This window comes from Bos indicus, chromosome 7 (assembly GCF_029378745.1).
Source record: "Bos indicus isolate NIAB-ARS_2022 breed Sahiwal x Tharparkar chromosome 7, NIAB-ARS_B.indTharparkar_mat_pri_1.0, whole genome shotgun sequence".
Classification (NCBI taxonomy): Eukaryota; Metazoa; Chordata; class Mammalia; order Artiodactyla; family Bovidae; genus Bos; species Bos indicus.
The window spans coordinates 72,791,907-72,814,171 of record NC_091766.1 but is presented as its reverse complement, the minus strand read 5'-3'; the positions used below and the strand labels follow the sequence as shown (position 1 = coordinate 72,814,171).

Genomic DNA, 22,265 nt, shown 5'->3' with positions numbered 1-22,265 from the left:
CTAGTCCAATCCTCTGGTTTCCAACTTGAGAAAAATATAAGATGCTTGCCCTGTTCTTAAAACTCTTTAGCATAAATTGTATGAGTTGTTTCTCTGCTTTCTCAATCAGCATGCATAACATCATGGTTTCAGAAGTTACCATTTAGCACAAAGTTCTGAACAAATATTTTGGAGTCAGATTTGACATTTACCATTTAATAGTTATATGATAATAGGCCAAAAACCCTCTTTGACCCTTCAGTTTTCTCATCTGTAAAATGGAGTTGTCCTTATTCAGAAGTTATTATGAAGTTATGATAAAATGTAGAGAGAATAGCATAGTTCTAAGAATATGATTGGCACTATGTAACTGATGAATATTAATAAAATTATAAGCATGATTATTTTAATAATAAAATTTTCAGTCTCCAGTCCTATTGGTGGTACTTGCCTCTGCATTTTACATGCTCTGATATGTAGGATGCAATCCCATCTCTAAAACAAGAGTATCATCTAGAGGAATGTTTCACATTGGAAATTTTAAAATCAAAGCAAAGAAATCATTTTTCAACAGACACTAGCTATAAAATCTGTAACAGACCAACCAAAAACTGTATCAGCTATTTCTTAGGCCAGAATACTTACAGCCATTTGATTAGATTTTAAAAGGTAACTATCTAATACCAGACTCCTTTTTTTTTTTTCTTAGCCCAGCATGGAAGGTTAGAGGAGACCCACAGAGGACCCTGATTGCACAATGCTGTCTTTCTTTTTGGCATTATGAATAATGCTATTTTCATTCTTATCAAGAATGTTCCTTCTTTTCAACTGTAATTCTACAGTCATTTTTTTTTTTTTTAAAGCTCAGGCACATATAATCAACTAAGTATTGTTGGATGCTCTGGAGAAATCAGTCATGAGGAGAAGGATTCACTTTTACAGGTTCTTTTGATAGTTTTTTAAGAGACAGAGGCAGCATGTCAGATAATCTAAAGTGATTTTTAAACTATTCTGTGTCCTGATGTCAGAGGGGGGTGAAAATGGGAAGCCTAGCCAGGTGGGAACCCACTCACTGGTGCTCAAAATTGTACTTCCAGTTTTCTAATCTCTGTATAAGCTTCATGTAAGGTCTTATTTTAACAAGAGTATCTGCAGCTCTTAGAACAATCCTTAGCCTTGTGTTTAAACTGATGCAAAAACTAAGGCTCTTAAGGAAAATGAAATATCCGAGGTAGCATAGCAGAGTTAACAAGATTCTGAGGCCATCTAGGTTTTCCAGTCCTTATCCAATAAAATTTAAAAGTCGATTCCACATTATCCATATTTTCAGTTCAGTTAACATCACCTAAAATAAACCTTTCTGTCTATACACAAGAATCCATAACTGACAATCACTATTACTTTCACAGTTGTCTCCATGTGACAAATTAAATTGTAAAATACTAAGATTTTAAAAAACAAACCTCAAACTAGTAAGAGTTCTACTGAATATTTTTCCCACGCATCTTTAGAAGTAGTTTAAAAAAAATGCAGTATCTTTTTCAAATGTTAGGAAAGTCCTCCTGTTACACCTTGCATTCTTCTATTTTGTGTGTGTGTCTGTGTGTGTGCTTGTAGAATTTTCTGTTGATAATTTCACCCACTTTTCTTGTCTATGCCTCCAAGTTTTAGCTCTTTTTTTCTTTTAAGCTTTATGTTGTTTTCTTGTTTATTTTTCTGCCAATAACTAGATACATATATTTTTGAGAATGTAGTTACTTCATCTTTTCAGTACCATTATTCTTGGATATGTGAATTGCCTGCAGTGTCCTTATTGTATTGAGAAACCCACAGCCACCAGTTTTCCAAATAAAGCTGTGCTGAGAATATCTCTATCGGGGGGACATCCTTCATTCTGCATTCATGGGTTTTATGAGTCTCTAAGTTGTCTTTTTCATTGAACCTAAGATCTTTTAAATTTATTTATTTATAATGTTTGGAATTAGATTTTTAAGTGATAACGTTAAAAAGATATAACTAGAAGTCCTAGTTTCTGTTAAGGTCGGTCTTTCTAAAGGCCAGTAGCATTTATCTATATCCAATTTACTTTAACCACCAATCCTAATCTAGTGGCATCAGTCGACTTAATTAGCACATTCTCTACTTTGTCTTCCAGATTTTTTATAAAGATATTAAACAAAATGGGACCCAATATCGATCCCTGTGGGACCCAACTGGAAACCTCTCCCCAACTAGACGGACTACCAATTACGATTTCTCTCTCTATACGGTTAGATAGCGAGTTTTTAATCCATTTATTTGTATTTCTGTTGGAGCCAATTTGTTTAGCTGTTCCCGTTAAAATAATGTATGGGAGTTTTTACAGATAACCTATGGACTTGTATCCATAGAGACGTGGGGATGTGTTAAACGTTTTCATGGGACCCTAATGGGATTTTCTTGGGTTTTTGTTTTTTTTTAATGTAGTTATGATGAATCTAAACTGCAGTGTTCCATTCAGTCATTATTGTTGTGCTAAAGAAAGAAACCAGATGGATCATGTTTTGAGAGCTCCTTTTCATTTGTATTGAGAACATGGAGTGTCATTATATGCCCCGGCCTTTCTTAGTTTTCTTGTTGTGTTTCTTCTGGTTGTTGGAATAGGTGGAAAATTATAGTCCCTCCCTAGGTTGGCTCAGAATTCAGGAACCTATATTTTTCTGTCCTAGATTATTCATTTGTGTCTGAGAATGTTATGTTTGCATCAAGTCCTTATTTCTTTATTATTATTTATATTTTATAAATAAGTATTATCTCAGCAGGCCCAGTGTTGCTATAATGATAGAAAAGAGGCAGTAACTGAGATTGTTTTTTGTCAATGCTCTTGACTTACATGAACTCCAAAGAAAGTCCACTGAGGGCTAAAACTTGGAGTTTGGTTTCTGAATCCTGACATGTTTACACGTCTTAATTGGCAAACTGTCGTTCACCTTGCCCTCCCAACTGGAGGAGGGAAAGGGGGATGATAATAGTCACCATTCCAGATTATCATCGCCTATGTGTCTCTCAGTTTTCTTCTATTTCTCGATGAGGCCACAAATGGTACTGAATCTGTAAATCTTTCCTATGAGGACTTGATGCCAGATGAGTTGTCATTACTATATCTTGAAGTATCATGTTCTTCCTTAGTTTTGTGCCTCTAACCCCAAATTCCTTGATTCCTCATTGTTACTGCCTTTCTGGTGGGAGACAGGTATGGTTAACCTCTTAAATTGCTAGTTTGCTTTGTTATTTTAAATTGCTTTTTAAACTTTGTTACTTGGTGTGTTATACATAGCAAAGAGTCTGATAAAGGGTATCAGGTAGATTCCAGAAGAAGAGATGTTTGAAACTTCATTACTCAACTATTTTAGTTCTAATCCCCTACTATGCCTATTCCCTTAGGCTGTGGTGTTGCTGCTGTTCTTGTTTTTAACCGAAGCCACTATTGTGGAAGTGGAAGTAGACTGATTTGATTGGGCAGTATTCTAGGCAGAATGCTAATCATGTAGAAACATGTCTGACAGAGTTTGGGCTTATAATGAAAATGGTTGAAAAATACTGTATTTTTCAAAATCAGAATCAGAGTATACTTCATGATTCGTCTTTGATTTACACTGGGTTAAAGTTGCATGAAAATTCAGGAATCGCCTCAGATTATGAGAATATTTGAAGGAAAATGTGCCTCTTTGGTGCTCTTTTCAACTGATGGCTTGAAAGAGTTAATGATACTCTCTGATGCTATGACGTGGACCCTCATGTGTCAAGGACTCTTTCTAATTCATAAAACAGTATGTTAAAAGGAATGATTTACATTGAAATATGAATCTTAATATCTTCTGCATTTATGGTTTTTTTTTTGTTGGGTATGTGTTTACTCTGTCCTTTGAATTCTCTTTTAAGTTCATGTTTAGAGTATGAAATAAGGGTCAATATTCAAAAGTTTAAATATTGAGCTATTAAACCTTTCACCTGAAAAAGTGTTAAAATATATTTGACAATCCTTAGAGTTAGGAGGGTGCACCTGGATGATGGTAGCTGTTAGACTGAACTGGGTTCACAGCCAGGCATGGCCTTTTATGAGCTGAGTAATATTTCACTTGTTTAACCTTTCTATCCCTCAAGTTCCTCAGCTGAAAGCTGAAATACTAATTTTTGCTTCATGGGACCACTGAGAGGATAATTTGTTGAGGTCTTATACAGTACCAGGCATAGAGCACTCTATAAATAGTCACTGTTCTGGGGATGGTAGCAGTGTGTATCTTTCCTAATTTTTATTTTGTTAGATCTACTACGGTTTTATGATTATGAAACTAATTCTTGGCCATGCTTTTTTAAAAAAATATGCAGAAGGCTATGAAAACCTCCAGGGTTGACACCTTGTTAACATTGCCCTTTTTTCATTTAGTCCCATACTTTTATATAAATAATTATGCTCTACTATTGAATGTATGCTATTTTCTACGTACCTTTTTTGTGTCTTTAAGTATACAGCGTTTCTAATAACCACAAACTATTTCCTTGAATGTACCAGGATTTATACAATGAGCACCTGTTGTTAGACGTGCATGGTTTCTAAGTAGTTTTCAATTATAAACAACTCAAATAAGTGTTCCGTTACTGACATGTTTGTACACCATTGATTTCTAATACATTTCTTAAAGTGAAATTTCTGAGTCAAAAAGCATATGCCTTAAAATTATGATGCATATTTCAAATTGTTCCCTAGAAACGTTCTACTGTGGTTTATATACCTACTATGAGAGTGTGGCGGTACACACACATGTGCACACACACACACACACCACCCAGCCCTTAAAATGATGAAAAAATAGAAAACTGATGTCTGTTTTCTGTTGTAAAAAGTGTTAGAGAAGTTGAGATATAAGAATCCAAAACCCATGTGCAGTTTTCTGTGTCCAAAAGCCATAGAGGATAACATGGCAATGGAAAAGCAAAATAATCAGTACCCAACTACAACTTAAACTCTGCAGAGAGACAGAAATGCATAAGGAGAGCCAGTAGTAGGAAAAGCCTATAGAAAAAGTCTGTCTCAAAATAAAGCATCTAAACAAAGAAGCAGCATGGCAGCTATACAGGAAAGCTCTCAGACGACATACTTCTCTCCCTCTGTCTCTCTTTCTCTGTCTCTCACTCATTGGTGGAGACAGAGGAACTCAGCATGCAAAAGATAATGACTCTTTATGGGAAAAAATACTTCAGGATATATTAACACTTTAATTTAAAAGTGTTTTTCTTGGAAAAATTGAAAGAGGGAGGAGGGTTCAAGATGGGGAACACATGTATACCTGTGGCAGATTCATTTTGATATATGGCAAAACCAATACAATATTGTAAAGTTAAATAAAATAAAATTTTTTTAAAAAAGAAAGAGAATATGAAACAAAAGGCCAAGTATAAACAATTTTCTTAGACACTAATTAAATCTAAAATTCTAAGAAAGAAAATCAGTATGGCAAAAACATCAAGGCAATACCACAAAGTTCAGGCTATAGAAAACCATGTCAAATACAGAAAAAGAAAAAAAGAGAAATACAGATAAAAACCACTTAGAGAAAACAATAAATATACAGGACAGGTACAGCAGAGTAAGCATACAGAACTGCGGTTTTTGTGAAATATAGGATGAAACAAAAAGAAAATAGAAAAAATATTTAAATCTGACATCATTAACTGATTATAATGATGATGATTAATATTTCTTGAATGCCATGTGTCTGCTTAGACACTCTACATATCTTGTTATGACATAAGTCATTATTACCCTATGTTGTGAAAAGTGAAAGTGAAGTTGCTCAGTCGTGTCTGACTCTTTGCGACCCCGTGGACTGTAGCCCACCAGGCTCCTCCACCCATGGGATTCTCCAGGCAAGAATACTGGAGTGGGTTGCCATTTCCTTCACCGGGGGATCTTCCCAACCCAGGGATGGAACCCAGGTCTCCCGCATTGCAGGCAGACACTTTAACCTCTGAGCCACCAGGGAAGCACACCCTATGTTGCAGTTGTTATAATTTTATAGATGGTGAACAGAGGCCTGGAGAGTGTAATTAATCTTCTTAAGGTTGGATGACTAAGAAATGGTTGAACAGAAATTATGACCAAAGGATACATTCTAACTACTATGCTATACATTGTGTTTATACATACCAGTAATGAAATTAATCATTAGGCATAAAGGATATACTGAGTTCTGAGATAAAAATTATATAATACCATTGCTACTTTATTATGTTCCTTTAAAATTACTTAAACTTTCAATCAGAAAAAGTAAATGACCTATGAGGAAGGGAAAATAAATCTGAAACTACTCTACAGCAATATTAAATTTTATAAGACAATGGAAAAAAATGTTACAGAGTTTGGAGGGGGAGAAAATATAACAGAGAATTCCATGGACTGTAAAGTCTGTGGGGTCACAAGAAGTTGGACACAACTGAGCGACTTTCACTTTCATTATTGGTATTATTTCAAGGCAAAAGAATGCTTAGTATGCAAAATCTAAGGGAAAACCAAAGAAAAATATTATGGCGTAATTTTAAAAATCTGGCTCCCAACAGAAGATAGTCAAAATAAAGAACTTTAGAATAGAAAAAGTTAGTATATGCTAGTATGTAGAACTGAAGGTAGCATGTATAACTAAAACTCTATGACTCCAAAATTTAAGTTAGAAATAAAAGATAACTGAAATATTTTTTAAAAATATCTTTTAAATTAACATAGATAACTTACACAACTATGTTTTTTAAAGGGTCTACCATACACTACCTTAGGGTCATCTGAGATGTTTGGTTAAAGACTAACTTCCCCCTGAAACGTAAGTCAAAATGTTGAGTAAGAATGGTGAGGAATTGACCTTTCCATTTCTAAGAACTTTTGGTGTTACACTAAAGCATGAAATCTGAGCCATTATGGATGAAGAAGAATCAAGAACTGATAATTCATCTTATAAAACCTTAGAAAATCAGGTAGAAATAAACAAAAGAGAGATGCAGAGCAACATTATTTTCTAGTTAAATATGAAGTCAACCTAAGTGCCCATCAAAAGACAAATAGAAAAAGAAGATGTGGTGTATAGAGTAGAATATTGCTGATCCATGAAAAATGAAATATTGTCATTTATGACAACATGGATGGATATAAAGGGCATTGTGCCAAGTAAAATGAGTCTGACAGATAAAAACAAATACCACATGATCTTACTTGTGGAATTCAAAAAACAAATGAACAAATAATATGAAAATATACCCATAGATATAAGATTAAACAGCTATTTGTCAGAGGGGGAGGGGTGTCTGTACTCTATGGACAGAATAGCTGAAGAGGATTAAGAGGTACAGACTTTGATTTATATAATAAATAGGGAGGGTACAGACATCATAAAGGATATTGGTCAATGATAACGTAATACCTTTGTAGGAGCAGATGGTCATTAGCCTTATTGTGGTGATAATTTCATAATGGAAACAAACATCAATTCATTATGTAGGGCATCTGGAACTAGCAAAACATTATGCAGGTGGTGCTGTGGTAAAGAATCCACCTGGCAAAGTAGGCGACACAAGAGATACAAATTCAATCCCTGGGTTGGGAAGATCCCTTGAAGGAGGAAATGGCAACCCACTCCAGTATTCCCTGTGGGATAATCCCATGGACAGAGGAGCCTAGCAGGTTACAGTCCATGGGATCACAAAGAGTCAGACACAATTGAACGACTGAGCATACACATGTCAACTATATTTCACTGAAAAAAAGATACAGATAATGTATGTAAAGCTAGACATCAGAATAAGGATAAGGACAACTTAAAAAAAATGTAGAGTAGAAATTAAGATGAATGAATGAAGACCATTGTCTTAACTATTATAACTAAAACATATATCAACTCACATATTAAAAGAATAAGATTCTTAAATCAAGAACTAAACCCAATAAAAAACTATTTATGGAGAAATATAATAAGTAAACTCAGACAAAAACAAATGAAGTAAATATAAATTTAAAAAAATGAAGATTGAATATTTTTACTATATAAGGATGACTTGAAGTTAAAAAATATTGATTGAGAAATATAATTATTGTAATCAAAATCAAAGATATAATCATTGGTTTATAACTCATATAATTCATAAAACTAAAATTGAAATAGCATCCAAATAAATTTGAATGATTGAAAGTAAAGAGACAAAAATGACAGAAACATTACCTAAGTAGTATATTTAATAAAGTTAATTAGTTGTATAAACTTATTTTTATACAGCTAAGGAAAAGGCTACCCACTCCAGTATTCTGGCCTGGAGCATTCCATGGGGTCACAGTCCATGGAGTTGCAAAGAGTCAGACATGACTGAACGACTTTCACTTTCATGTGTCAAAGATACAATAAAAATTAATTTGCAGAACATTTGGAAAATAATGGCAGCTTAAAATATTACAGAGTTAATTCTAAGGGATATGGCTAAAATTGTTAATAGAAAGTTGTAGTTTCAAATAAATCTCTAGTAACTAATTTTAGAAAGTAGACATATATAATTCAAGAAGTTAAAATATCAACCAAATATCTTAAAGAAGAAAGAAATAATTTATACTGTAAATTAACAAATTAGAAAATTAAATAATTTACAAGTAAGTCAGTTACTATTTAAAAAGTTAAGTACAATCAGGAAGTAATTGACCAAGGAAGAGCTTATTAAAGAAGCCAATAGGGAGCCAATATGGATATATCACAATAGACATTTTTTTTTAACAGCATGATAATCATATAAAAAGATGCAATTAAAAGAAAATTATGTGAATGTTAGAAAACATGGTTAAAATATATGATATCCTTAGAAATTATAAATGATCAAAACTGAGCCTAGGAGAAAGAGAAAACAAAAACAGATTAATTACCAAAGATAAAACTAAGATAATGGACAGAAAAACATAACTCACATTGCAAAAGGTCAACTGTCCTAGAAAGTTTCATCAATCAGTCCTGTCAAATTTTCAAAAGCAAATACCTCCATGGGTATTAAACTCTAGCAGATCCTAGCAGGGAAAAAAAAAAAAAAAAAAAAATTGCAAATGATTTAGAGAGTGGTATAACATCAATAAGATGCCAAAACCTATGTAAAAAAGAACAAAAGTACATAAAGGCAACTATGCATCCACTTCACTAATGAACATCAGTGGGGGAAAATAATAATTCTTAAATTAACTTTTCACATTGAATCCAGAGAATACAAAAAGCAAGCTAAACACATAGTGCAACTTCAAAATAAAAATGTATTTACCATATTAATAAATTGAAGAGGTGACAAGATTTTCATCCTTTTAGTAGATACCAAAAGGTTTCAAAGGTATCTATTGAAGTCAGTATTCATTCTTGGTTGGAGGAGGAAATAGTAACCCACTCCAGTATTCTTGCCTGAGGCGTTCAATGGACTGGGGAGCTGTGGCGGGCTGCAGTTCAAGGGATCGCAAAAGTTGGCCACAACTTAGTGACTAAACAACAACAATAACAATTCATTCTTGATTATAAACATAGAATCCTTTAGGAAATTGGGGAGTAATGACTGCTTCCCTGCTATGGTTTCTCTATCTATCTATTTAACCAAAGGCTCTATCTCTTACCTCTTGTCTAAACGTGGGATAGTAAAGGCAGAGACAAGAAGTGAATCTCACCATCACCACCATTATTTAACTTTTTCAAAATTATTAGCCAGTGAAATTACATGAGAGAAAAAAATTTAGAAAAGAAGGAAAAATAATTTTACCCTTAGCAAAAAAAAAAAACAAAAAAAATTAGTCAAGCAAAATCCAAGAGACCTGAGAAATACCTTTAGAAATCATATGAAAAGTTAGAAACATTTCCATAGCTTTTCTATATAAAGAGTGTATAAATAATAATTAAAATATAAATAGGAAAAACAGAACCCTTTCCCCAAAATGTATTTAAGGAAAGAAAACTTTATTTAAAAATAACTGATTTTTTTTAAGGTAGCATTTTAAAGGAATCTGTTCTTTCTAAAATATTCTGAGTGTAGTGTAATCTCAATGGGCTTCGTTTTGGGGTTTTGTTTTTTTAATGGTTTGTTTTTGAAATTTGAAACAGCAATTCTAAAGTTTGTTTGAAAGAAAGATATATAGGAAGACTCAGGAAAGTGAAAAATAGAAAAGAATAGCTCTACTAGAAATTTAAATAAATTAAAAAACCACAGTGATTAATGTAGTATAACACTGAGTCAGTGCTGGCTAAATAAAGAGTAAGAAGATGAGTTAGAAATATAATAAAGTTCTTCATAATAGTATCATTTCACATCTTGGATACATTTGAGTTATTTAATAAATAGCAGTGACAACTGATGACCATTGGGGGATGTTTAAATATAGTACCATTTAACTAACCCACCCTTTCCTCTAACTTGTAGCTGTATCTAAGGTCCCAAGTACAACACAAGTAACACAATCATTATTGCATTATTTTGATTTTGCTTTCTGTTTTTGTAGTGGCTACATTTGGAGGATATAGGCTAGTAGGAATACTTTCTTTCACTTTATATCTTTCTATATTGTTTAAACTGTTACGAGTATATATTACTTTTTAAATTTAAGAAAGTTTATGTATGTGTATGTATACATATTCTTATCTGATTTGCCAATATGATCCTATAATCTCCTATAATCCTTTATTATATTCTCTCTCTCACATGCAGACAAGCTCCCCATACCTTCCACATCGATATATATATATACACACACACACATATATATACACACATACCACACACATTTCCTGCTTTTCCCAATGCTTCCTATATTACTTAATCAGATTAACTCAAGGTAATTACATATAAATAACACATGCTCATTTCTAATGGTTATTCTTTATATTCTAATAACAATTGCTGTCAGAAAGGAAAAGAGAGAGAAGAAAGACCGAAAGAGGAGGGCCTGGACTGCTTAGTAATTGCTCTGGGAGCATCCAAGCCCATGCTTTCCTGCTTTCTCATCGATGCTGTCACCAGAAATTCAAGATTCCAGTGACACAGTTAGAGATCTCAGATATTTTTTCCAGGCTTAGATGTACCTGTAGCAACAATGTTCACAGCTTCCTGCAAATATAGCTCCCTATCAAAAAATAGTAATTTTCTAACAATGCAGTGGACTGAACCTCAGGAAACTCAGTATTCAAGTTTCACCTCTGACACTGAAGCCATATTTGTAGTATCAGAGAAGTCACCAGTCTTATAAAATAAAGGTGTAGTCTCCAAGTTCTCCTCCACCTTAAAAATAGTATAGTTTCAGAATGTTTCTGGAATATTCTGGCCTGAAATTCATTAGTTCCATAGCTGGCTTCCAGTTTAACCTATTATCATTTATTTTGCCACAAGCAATTGCTTACTAATTTAAAATTTACAGATACTTACACAGAGTACATATCAGGCTCTGTGGTTAAAAACCATTGTCTTTAAAACAAGTTTCCTTTTGAAAACAATGTGAACAATGTTTATAAGGAGAAATATTATAAAATAACTTTCTTGGATTAGGAACAACTAAAAGTACTTTATATCCAGCTCCTGTTCTAGAAATTACTCATCTAAAAAGGTATATTTCTTATATTGAATTAATTAGGATGTAAATTAAATAGTGGAAGTGGTTCACATGGTAAAGAATCTTCCTGCAATGCAGGAAACCCAGATTTGATCCCTGGGTTGGGAAGATTCCCTGGAGAAGGGAATGGCAACCCACTCCAGTATTCTGGCCTGGAGAATTCCATGGACAGAGGAGCCTGGTGGGCTTCAGTCCATGAGGTCACAAAGAGTCAGACACAAGTAAGCGACTAACACTTTCACCTTTTCACAAAAGTAAATAACCAATGAGGCAGATCCATTAGATGATGATCATGTGCCTCAGTGGAGTATTTATGCTTTTTCAATGTGCTTCCTGGGGTACCTCATTTAATTATCTCAAAAATCAGCAGAAGCACAGAGGCTAGATATAATCCCCATTCTGTAGATGAGAAAATGGGACACACCTGGAAAGTCATCATCAGTGAAAAATTGTCAGGACCAAAGCCCCTCGAGTCTTCCTGTCATGTTCTTTGCTACTGCAAGGTGAGTTTCCCTGTGAATTCCTTCTGACTCAGTGAACCTGGTCATCTCCTGACCTGCAAGGATGCAGACGCTTACTATGACTTATTTCCTTCAATTAAGCATTTCCTAGAGTGAGAATCATTCCCAAAGAATTAAATTTTGGAGAATACTTACTCTATCAGAATGCCCAGGTCACCACTGCTGCTGCTGCTGCTGCTAAGTCGCTTCAGTCGGGTTCGACTCTGTGCGACCCCATAGACGGCAGCCCACCAGGCTCCCCCGTCCCTGGGATTCTCCAGGCAAGAACACTGGAGTGGGTTGCCATTTCCTTCTCCAATGCATGAAAGTGAAAAGGGAAAGTGAAGTCGCTCAGTCATGTCCGACTCTTAGTGACCCCATGGACTGCAGCCTACCAGGCTCCTCCCTCCATGGGATTTTCCAGGCAAAAGTACTGGAGTGGGGTGCCATTGCCTTCTCTACTAACCAAGACTTAATCAATAGCATAAAAAGTTCATATGTAACACTTTGTAACTTTTCACATTGCACAGTAATACTTTAGCTCTTTGAGTTCTCTGTTCCATTCTAGAATTTGAAAATAGGACACTATTATGTTACCTTGTTGTTATATCAGTGCTGGAAATCAAGCCCACTTTGCAGTGTTATTAAAAGTCTTTCCAGAGCAGCATGCACTAGTTTTCAGTTTTTAAAGCAGATTCACTTATTAAAGCACCCCAAGTTGGTATGATACTATAGGTATTTAATTTCTTTTCTGATTTATAAATACCCATCAATAAATGTTCAGTTGATAGAAATCTCAGATTCTAGGAAATAAAGTAACAATCCTAGTACCATGAATACAACTATTACTAAGAAAACATTGGAAAGATTATAAGCTGTTGAGAAAGAGAAAGAAAACTGAGTGTTCCATGGGTAGCTTGGGGAATCAAGCACTGGCATTAAATTTTTATTAACCATATCTCTATTAATATTAAATTATTTTGTTAGGGAAAACAAACAAAGCTGCAGTACCTCCAGCAACCCTGTGTTCCTAAAGAAATTAGGAATATTTTATAGCCTCTTCTGAGAAGAGGTTTGCAGGATTGCTTGATGCTTGTTTAATTTTGGCAAAGAGCACCTGGGGAGACATAACCAAAATGGACCCTGACATCATTTTGAAAACTCCCCCAGCAATAAACAAGCTGTCTCTTTGCCTCTCAACATTTCTGCTAGCTTCTGCTGCAGAAAGTGTCTGGGAGCTGGACTGGCTTCAAGGGCACCATCGCTGGCTTTCTCCAGTGAGTCACAGGATGCTTGCCTTGACTCCCTACAGGGAGGGAAGCACCTCTGAGTTGTGGAGGCCAAGCCTGCTAACCCCTGAGAGTGCACTGAAGTAAGAAGTCCTCAACAGTGAATACTGCTTTAGAGCATTGCAAATTTCCCTGGCCCATCCTCAGCCCAGGACCACAGGATTGATTTTGGTTCAGCACTTTCAAATGTTGATCCCCCGAAGTCAAAGCCATGGCTTTCAGCTACACTCTGCTCCTGTCATTGTAGGCAGCTGCAAGATAACTTTCAGCTTCTCATAAGTAAGACAGATTTGGAAAGAACATCACAAATGTGTTGATCATTCAGCAAGTACTTTGCCAGGTTCTACTCCTGGAGGGTCTAATGGTGAAGAGCATGGGCAGACCTAGCTTAGTCACTTATACCTGATTTTGGATTTGAGACAGTTCTGAGTTCAAGCCCCAGAACTGTTCCTTACTAACTCTGTGAGCAAGGGAAAGCAGTCTGAGCCTCGGTTTCCTCAATTGTAAGTTGGATTCGGCAGTTCTACCCTCAGAAGATAGTTTTAAGGATTATGGAAGTACATGGAAAATGCTTGGCTGGCTGAGACTAAGTGTTGGATAGCAGTAACTGTGATGTGATGTGGACCATAAAAGGGCTCACAAGCACCATCCCCTCTTAGTCTGCTGGGAGAGTCAACTGCCTGTATAATATTCCTCCAAATTGTACAAGGTAATTTCAGAATGAATAGAACATGTCATAGATGATGCATCCCACTACATCTCAGAGGAGAGAGGTGTCATGTTCTGATGCCTGTTCAGGAAAAACTTCACAGAGTGAAAGATGCATTCCATTTCAAAAGGAGCAAGGAGCTGTTCCTCCCAGACAGGTTCTACAGCTATGGTATAACAAGAATAGTGGAACCCTTGAAACAATATTGAAGGATCCTTTTATTTTATAAATGACAAAACTGATACCCAGAAAGGAGTGACAAGTCCAAGGACACACAGCAATTTACGAGCAAAGACCCCAGTTTTTTGTAGCATAACCTGCCCATTGCACAGCACTGCTTTTCATTCCTTGATTTGACAATACATGATAGTTTGACCTACATCCTTACTCAGTCTCTCACATTGTTCCAACTAAGCTCTGAGAAAAGTTGATAAACAGGAAATCATTCTGGTCCATTGGAAAAAGCTTTTTGCCTGCTCCTACCTACTGTGTAACCTGGAGCAAAATACTCCCCCATCTGAACTAGTACTAATGTCTTCTCAAAGTTGACATTTACCAAGAGCTTACAGGTGCTCTACTTCAGTTATCCCTTACCATCCACTGCCCCATAGCAGTGTCTTATAGGGACTTATCCATGGGGACTTATCCGATGCCTGTTCAGGAAAAACTTCACACAACACTGGAATCACTAATACTCTAATAAGCGCTGATCCCCAGCCCCATCACTGGAATTACTGAATCAGAAATTCTGGCAGCCTAAGAATTTTAAGTGTAGCCAGATGCCCAGATGATTCTGATTCTCATAAAGTTGAAGCTTGCTGATATACTAGGTGCTCTTAGGTACTCTTATAATTCTCTAAAATCCTACTAAAGACAAAAGCGGAGGCCTAGAAAGAGGTAACATATTCAGCTCAAATGGTAAAGAATCTGCCTGCAATGTGTGACCCCCAGGGTCAGGAAGATCCCCTGGAGAAGGGAATGGCAACCCACTCCAGTATTCTTGCCTGGAGAATTCCGTGGACAGAGAAGCCTGGAGAGCTACTGTCCATGGGGTTGCAAAGAGTTGGACATGACTGAGCGACTAACACTTCTAAGAATTTACATTGTAGCCAGCTTCCCAGATGATTCTGATGCTCATAAAAGTTTGAAGCTTGCTAATATACCATGATCTCATAACCCTTTAAAATTCTACTTTAGACATAAGGAGAGGCCCAGAGAGAGGTAACATATTTAGGCACATATCTCATAAGTGGCAAATTTAGGATTTGAATCCATGTCTTTTTGTTTGTTTTGTTTTTGAGGATTTTTAATATGTGACTTCAAGTCCAGCTGAGGTTTTATTCTTTAGCCAAGCATCCCAGATTGACAGCTGAGCTTGAGATTCTTCCCTATTTTTCCAAACTCATAATTTTCTTCATTTCTCAATTTAACCCACAGCCAATGTTTTGTGAAGTTCAGTCACTTTCATTGTTTATCCTCATCTGCAGATCTCAGAGCTGATGGTCATCAGGTGTTAAAATGGAACAGAGATGTCTGACAAGGTGGTGTCATATTAAGAGCAATTCTTCTAACAAGGATTGGGTTGTGAGGGTGGCTAGTGCACTGGTCAGTTCTCACTGGGGTAATTCACCACGTAACTGGCTAAATGCACAGAAGCCTTCAGACTGCAGTTGTACAAGGGATGTCTGGCTGAGATGGATGTCAGGGTTTATCTCCAGTTCAGTCTTCCCCTGAGAGTTAGTTGGTTCCTTGGTTGTGATTCACTGGATATTCTTAAAGGGGAGCTCAAAAATCATTACTAGTTATCTCCTGCATCCCTTTACTGTACAGAGGATGGAAACATCCTTTAACACATTTGGAGAAACACCCAAGCTTCATGGAAAAATGGCCTTTTTAGTTTTAGAAAATCCTACAGTTTTTGACATTTAGAACTTTAAAGGATCTAAGAGATGATCTAACCTAGTGCTTCTCAATTGTGCGTAAGGTGGCACTAGTGGTAAAGAACCTGCCTGCCAATGCAGGAGATGTAAGAGGTGGCTGGTTCAAGTCCTGGGTCGGGAAGATCCCCTGGAGCGCAGGTTGGCAACTCACTCCAGTATTCTGGCCTGGAGAATCCCATGAACAGAGGAACCTGGTAGGCTATAGTCCATAGGGTCTCAAAGAGTCAGACACAACTAAGTGACTGAGCACGCATGCACGCACACTTCTGGTTAAAGGGCAGATTCTTATTTAGTATGTCTAGGGTGAGACTTCAGATTCTACATTTCTGACCGAGTCCTGCTGATGCCAAACCTGCTGATCTCTGCTGCTGCGTGTCCGACTCTGCGACCCCATATATGGCAGCCCACCAGGCTCCCCCGTCCCTGTGATTCTCCAGGCAAGAACACTGGAGTGGGTTGCCATTTCCTTCTCCAATGCGTGAAAGTGAAGTCGCTCTGCACCACCCTTAATAGCAGGGACCTCACCCAGGGAAGATAAATGAGTTACACCTTGAGGATCAGACTTGAACAACTAATGATTGTGTCTTGAGAACTAGACTAAGGATTCCGTAGTTGACTCTGGGACCAACTGGTCAATTCCCCAGGTTACCAAAGGCTTCAGAAGAAACTTCACCTCAAAAAAGTCTCTGTTTTTTTTTTTTTTTTTAATTAGCACTTCTTTTTACTTGTAGTTGCATTTTTACAACATTTTTTAATTTCTGAGTTTTTGTTAATTAGTTTTTTTTGAGGTATATTTGGCATAATATTGTATTACTTATAGGTATACAATGTCATGGTTTGATATATGTACTTATTGCAAAAATGATCACCATAGTAAATCCAGTTAATATCCATCACCCTACAAAGTTATATTTTTGTGATGTCTCATTTTTATATGTAGAAACTGAAACCCAGAAATGTCAGTGACTTGCTCAGGGTCATAGTATCAGTTAGTGGTAGAGATGGGACTAAATTAAATGTATCCTAGATTTCTCTCTCTGAGCTGTACATTTTAATCACAGATTACATGTGAAGCTGTTTTAAAGTATCTTTCCTCAGTTCTATAGTTGGCAGAATAAGCCACAGAGTCCAATATGGATACAAGAGACCAGGATAAGAACCTGGCTAGTTAAGCCTGGCTTAACTTCTGAAAAGTTTTGCAACTTTGAGAGAAGAATTTCTCTGGGACTTGGATTTGTTATCCATGAGATGAGGAAGTCCTTCCCTCATCTTTCAGTTTTATTCTGGTGTTGTAGAAGGCAAGGAGATAAAAGATAAGAAACGCATTTGACAAAACATAAGTGACAAATAAATTGAGGGCATTTTTATTAAACTGCTTTAGGATAATAAAAATTTCTCATAGGCTATTGAATTTGGAAATGTAAATATATATACATTATATATATACACACACGCACACACATAAAATACGTGCACTTACCATTGTCTTAGGTTCAATTTTATTTAGAATGATTAAAAGTTACTATTTGATTTTTATCAGTGAGGCCTTTTTGACTTTCTGCTTACTTTAATATATCCAGTTTGTGCAAAGCATGCATAGAAGCATGGAGAAGAGAGAAACTGAAAAAGGAAGGAAGAAAGAGAGACAGAAAGAGAAAGAGGGAGAAAGAGATCAACACAGCCAGCCCAAATCTTGTCAAGGATATCTTCTTGTTCCGGGCTGCCAGGAACAACAAGGCCCCTTGTTTCTTCGTTCATATATAGAAGGCGAGCTGGGGATGTTTTAAAATACGAAGTTTCCAACAAACCTTTCATTTTTTTGACAATAGCTCAGTTGACTTAGACCTCCCATCCCTGTACCAGTGGCTGGCAATGGGAGGGAAAATACCAAGACTGGTTTAGCAATCAGGCCCACATCTAAAACAGGAAAACAGTCTCTACTCTCTGTTAAAGGGGTAGGGTAGCTTCAACTACAACACCCACTGCAAGGGGTTAATGAGAAAATATAACGAATTCGCTTTACCTGCCCATACAATTCAGTGAATTGACATCTGCTCTCCCACTTGTGGAATTTTAAAGTTATAAATACCATAACAGTGGTTACCTTTTGTTACATACCCAATTGTGTGCCAGCTGTCATGGTCAACTCCTTAAATATCTTACCACAGTTTTTAAACAAACCACAGGGTGTAGCTCCATTTCAAAGATGAGGTGATGGCTACATTTTAAAGATGAGGGCATTGAGGCTCAGCTCAGCTGTGGAGCTTGCCCTGGGTCACACAGCTAATTAATAGAGAAGCTGGAATTCAAAGCTGATTCAAAAACTCTTGTCTTCAAGACTTAATTATGTAGATGTTCTTATCTACACTGCAATTTAAAATGTACTTTCATGTTATCACGATTACTATAATGAAACTCTTTGTACATGCATTTAACTTGGAGAAAAAGAGACTTATTTCCCATAAATTCATGAAGCTGTAAATAAATCTGAAAACTTAGTTGTGCATGAGTTTTCAGATTTATTTACAGCTTCATGAATTCCCCACCTTTGACTGATCCTTTTGGCAAATAACAAAATGCAACATTTTAGTTACCTCTTGCTTCTGCCCACTATAAGGATAAGGAACCAAGCAAGGTCCCCACACTAAGCATCAGTTCAGTTCAGTAGTTCAGTCGTGTTCATCACTTTGCAACCCCATGAATCGCAGCACGCCAGGCCTCCCTGCTGCTGCTGCTGCTGCTAAGTCGCTTCAGTCGTGTCCAACTCTGTGCGACGCTGTAGACGGCAGCCCACCAGGCTCCCCCGTCCCTGGGATTCTCCAGACAAGAACACTGGAGTGGGTTGCCATTTCCTTCTCCAATGCATGAAATGAAAAGTGAAAGTGAAGTCGCTCAGTCGTGTCTGACTCCTAGTGACCCCATGGACTGCAGCCCACCAGGCCCCTCCGTCCATGGGATTTTCCAGGCAAGAGTACTGGAGTGGGTTGCCATTGCCTTCTCCATCACCAACTCCCGGAGTTCACTCAGACTCACATCCATCGAGTCAGTGATGCCATCCAGCCATCTCATCCTCTGTCATCGCCTTCTCCTCCTGCCCCCAATCCCTCCTAGCATCAGAGTCTTTTCCAGTGAGTCAACTCTTCACATGAGGTGGCCAAAGTACTGGAGTTTCAGCTTCAGCATCATTCCCTCCAAAGAAATCCCAGGGCTGATCTCCTTCAGAATGGACTGGTTGGATCTCCTTGCAGTCCAAGGGACTCTCAAGAGTCTTCTCCAACACCACAGTTCGAAAGCATCAATTCTTCGGCACTCAGCCTTTTCACAGTCCAACTCTCACATCCATACATGACCACAGGAAAAACCATAGCCTTGACTAGACGGACCTTTGTTGGCAAAGTAATGTCTCTGCTTTTGAATATGCTATCTAGGTTAGTCATGACTTTCCTTCCAAGGAGTAAGCGTCTTTTAATTTCATGGCTGCAGTCACCATCTGCAGTGATTTTGGAGCCCAGAAAAATAAAGTCTGACACTGTTTCCACTGTTTCCCCATCTATTTCCCATGAAGTGATGGGACCGGATGCCATGATCTTCGTTTTCTGAATGTTGAGCTTTAAGCCAACTTTTTCACTCTCCACTTTCACTTTTATCAAGAGGCTTTTGAGTTCCTCTTCACTTTCTGCCATAAGGGTGGTGTCATCTGCATATCTGAGGTTATTGATATTTCTCCCGGCAATCTTGATTCCAGCTTGTGTTTCTTCCAGTCCAGCATTTCTCATGAGGTACTCTGTATATAAGTTAAATAAGCAGAATGACAATATACAGCCTTGATGTACTCCTTTTCCTATTTGGAACTGAGAAATATTTGCACTTTCTTTTCTCAAGCCTGTGAATAGTGAGGTCTCAACTTTTAGATACTTTGCTGGGAGACTGAAACTAGAAGATTCCTTGCCAACAGGCTGTTGCAAAGAGAAGCACAACTGTACCAATACATTCATGTGTGTCGTAAAGAGTGATAAAGCAAATGCTGTGTGTCCCCCTCTGTCACCACTTTCAAGGCTGTTTAAGTTGGGAACTGGTTTGACGCTATTGGTTTAATGTAGTGGGGGCTTCTCCTGATCATGATAAAGCAGAAGTTCAGTTCCTTCCCCTGCTTACTTTTATTATAATTAAAGTTACTATTCCTTGAGTTTTTCAAATAGGGCATTGCTATAGGTGCTTTTATCTCATTTAGTCCTCGTGTGTGTGCATGCATGCTGAGTCGCTCTAGTCGTGTCTTACTCTTTGCAACCCTGTGGACTATCTCCTCTGTCCGTGGGATTCTCCAGGCAAGAATACTGGAGTGGGTTGCCATTTCCTTCTCCAAGGGATCTTCCCAACCTAGGGATCAAATCTGCGTCTCTATGTCTCCTGCCGTGGCAAGCAGATTCTTTATCAACAGCGCCACCTGGGAAACCATCAATCCTTACAACCTCCCAATAAGGAAGATAATGTTATCCCTTTCCTTTCTTTTTGTTCTAATTTTTAAACAAAGCTTTTTATTTTGTATTGAAGTGAATTGACGTGAAAGTCGCTCAGTTGTGTCTGACTCTTTGCAACCCCATGGACTATACAGTCCATGGGATTCTCCAGGCCAGAATACTGGAGTGGGTAGCCATTCCTTTCTCCAGGGGATCTTCCCAGCCCAGGGATTGAAGCCAGGTCTCCCACACTGCAGGTGGATTCTTTACCAGCTGAGCCATGCAGGAAGCCCAAGAACACTTTAGTGGGTAGCTTATCCTTTCTCCACTGATCTTCCCAACCCAGGAATTGAACCAGAGTCTCCTGCATTGCAGGCAGAGTCTTTACCAACTGAGCTATCAGGGAAGCCCATTTTGTATTGCGGTATAGTCAATTAACAATTTTGTGATCATTTCCAGTGGACTGCAAAGCGACTCAGCTATACTTATTCATGTACCCATTCTCCCTCAAACTCCTCTCCCATACAGGCTGGAACATAACATACCTTTCCCACAGTTTAGAAAGCTAAGGGTCAGAAAGATGAAATATCTTGTCCAAAATCACAAGGCTTTGTGACCTTGCCTTTAACCCATTCTGCTTTTAACCCAAGCAGCCTGGTTTCAGAGTCCCTGTCACCTCAGCCCAAATAAAAATGAATGCTTACAGGTGTGCTCTGAGAGTTCGTGTGTGTGTGTGTGTGTGTGTGTGTGTGCATGCGCATGCGTGCGCTCAGTTGTGGCCAACTCTTTGTGACCCCATGGACTGTGGCCCACCAGGCTCCTCTGTCGAGAATCCCTACAGCTGGAATTAAAGAGTTTGGGTATTTGTAGTAGCTTTTTTGAAAATCTAACCTCTCGTTTCACCAAGTGGCTCTCCCTACAATGCAGCCACACAAAGTGAGAAGGAACGGTCCGGAGAGAACAGACAGGATCAAGAGTCTCACTGGGCACCTAGTGGACGGAGGGTTCTGTGGGCCTAGAGGCCTCTGTCTGCTTTCCCACTTCCTCTCCTTGGGCCCGAGAGGTGGGTGCCCTCTGAGCCCACCCTCACGGAGGCCCAGGGCGGCCTTCCTTTATCTGCCTGCTCTCTGTTCTCAGGCCACCCTCTCTGACCCGCCATGCCTCCGTGCCTGTTCTCTCACTGTGCGTTCACTTCCACAGAGTGTGTTCGTGTTTCCGAAATGTCTCAAAACAAGAGGGAATTTCACTCTTTCAAGGGGACATATCATGGGTCCCAATGTACCGTCTGTCTTAAGTGTGTTAACTCACCCTTGGTTCAAATCCCAGTCCCTTATTTACTTGTTGTGATTCTTTCAGGAGTGACTGATGGTAACCTGAGCTTGCACATCTCTGAAGTGAGCATTCATCAGAGTACCCACCTCAAAAGACGGTGGTGAGCAAAGATGCACTCATCCATGTAGAGTGCTTGTAGAGTGGAAGGTACACTGTGTGTGTGCTTAGTCGCTCAGTCGCATCTGGTTCTCTGTGGCCCCATGGACCATAGACCTCCAGGCTCCTTGTCCATGGGATTCACCAAGCAGGAAGACTGGAGTGGGTTACCATGCCTGCTTCCTGGGGATCTTCCCACCACAGGGATTGAACCTGTGTCTTCTGCATCTCCTGCATTGGCAGGTGGATTCTTTATCACTGCACCATCAGGAAAGCCCTGAATATGTACTCAATACTGCCTAATGGGGTTATCTGCTAATTCATCAGATAC

General features: G+C 38.0%; 1 protein-coding gene across 3 annotated transcripts in view; it reads left to right on the top strand.

Annotated features, from left to right (window-relative positions):
- Nucleotides 1-22,265, top strand: part of GABRB2 (gamma-aminobutyric acid type A receptor subunit beta2) — a 290,450-nt gene that overhangs the window by 249,249 nt on the left and 18,936 nt on the right. For 2 of the 3 annotated variants that reach the window (XM_070793956.1, XM_070793955.1), the window contains exon 10: nt 2,135-2,248. The exons of the other annotated variant lie outside the window; for it this stretch is intronic. In XM_070793956.1, coding sequence (XP_070650057.1) covers nt 2,135-2,248 — 114 coding nt within the window. The remainder of the gene's footprint in view (nt 1-2,134; nt 2,249-22,265) is intronic. 3 annotated transcript variants of the gene reach the window in all.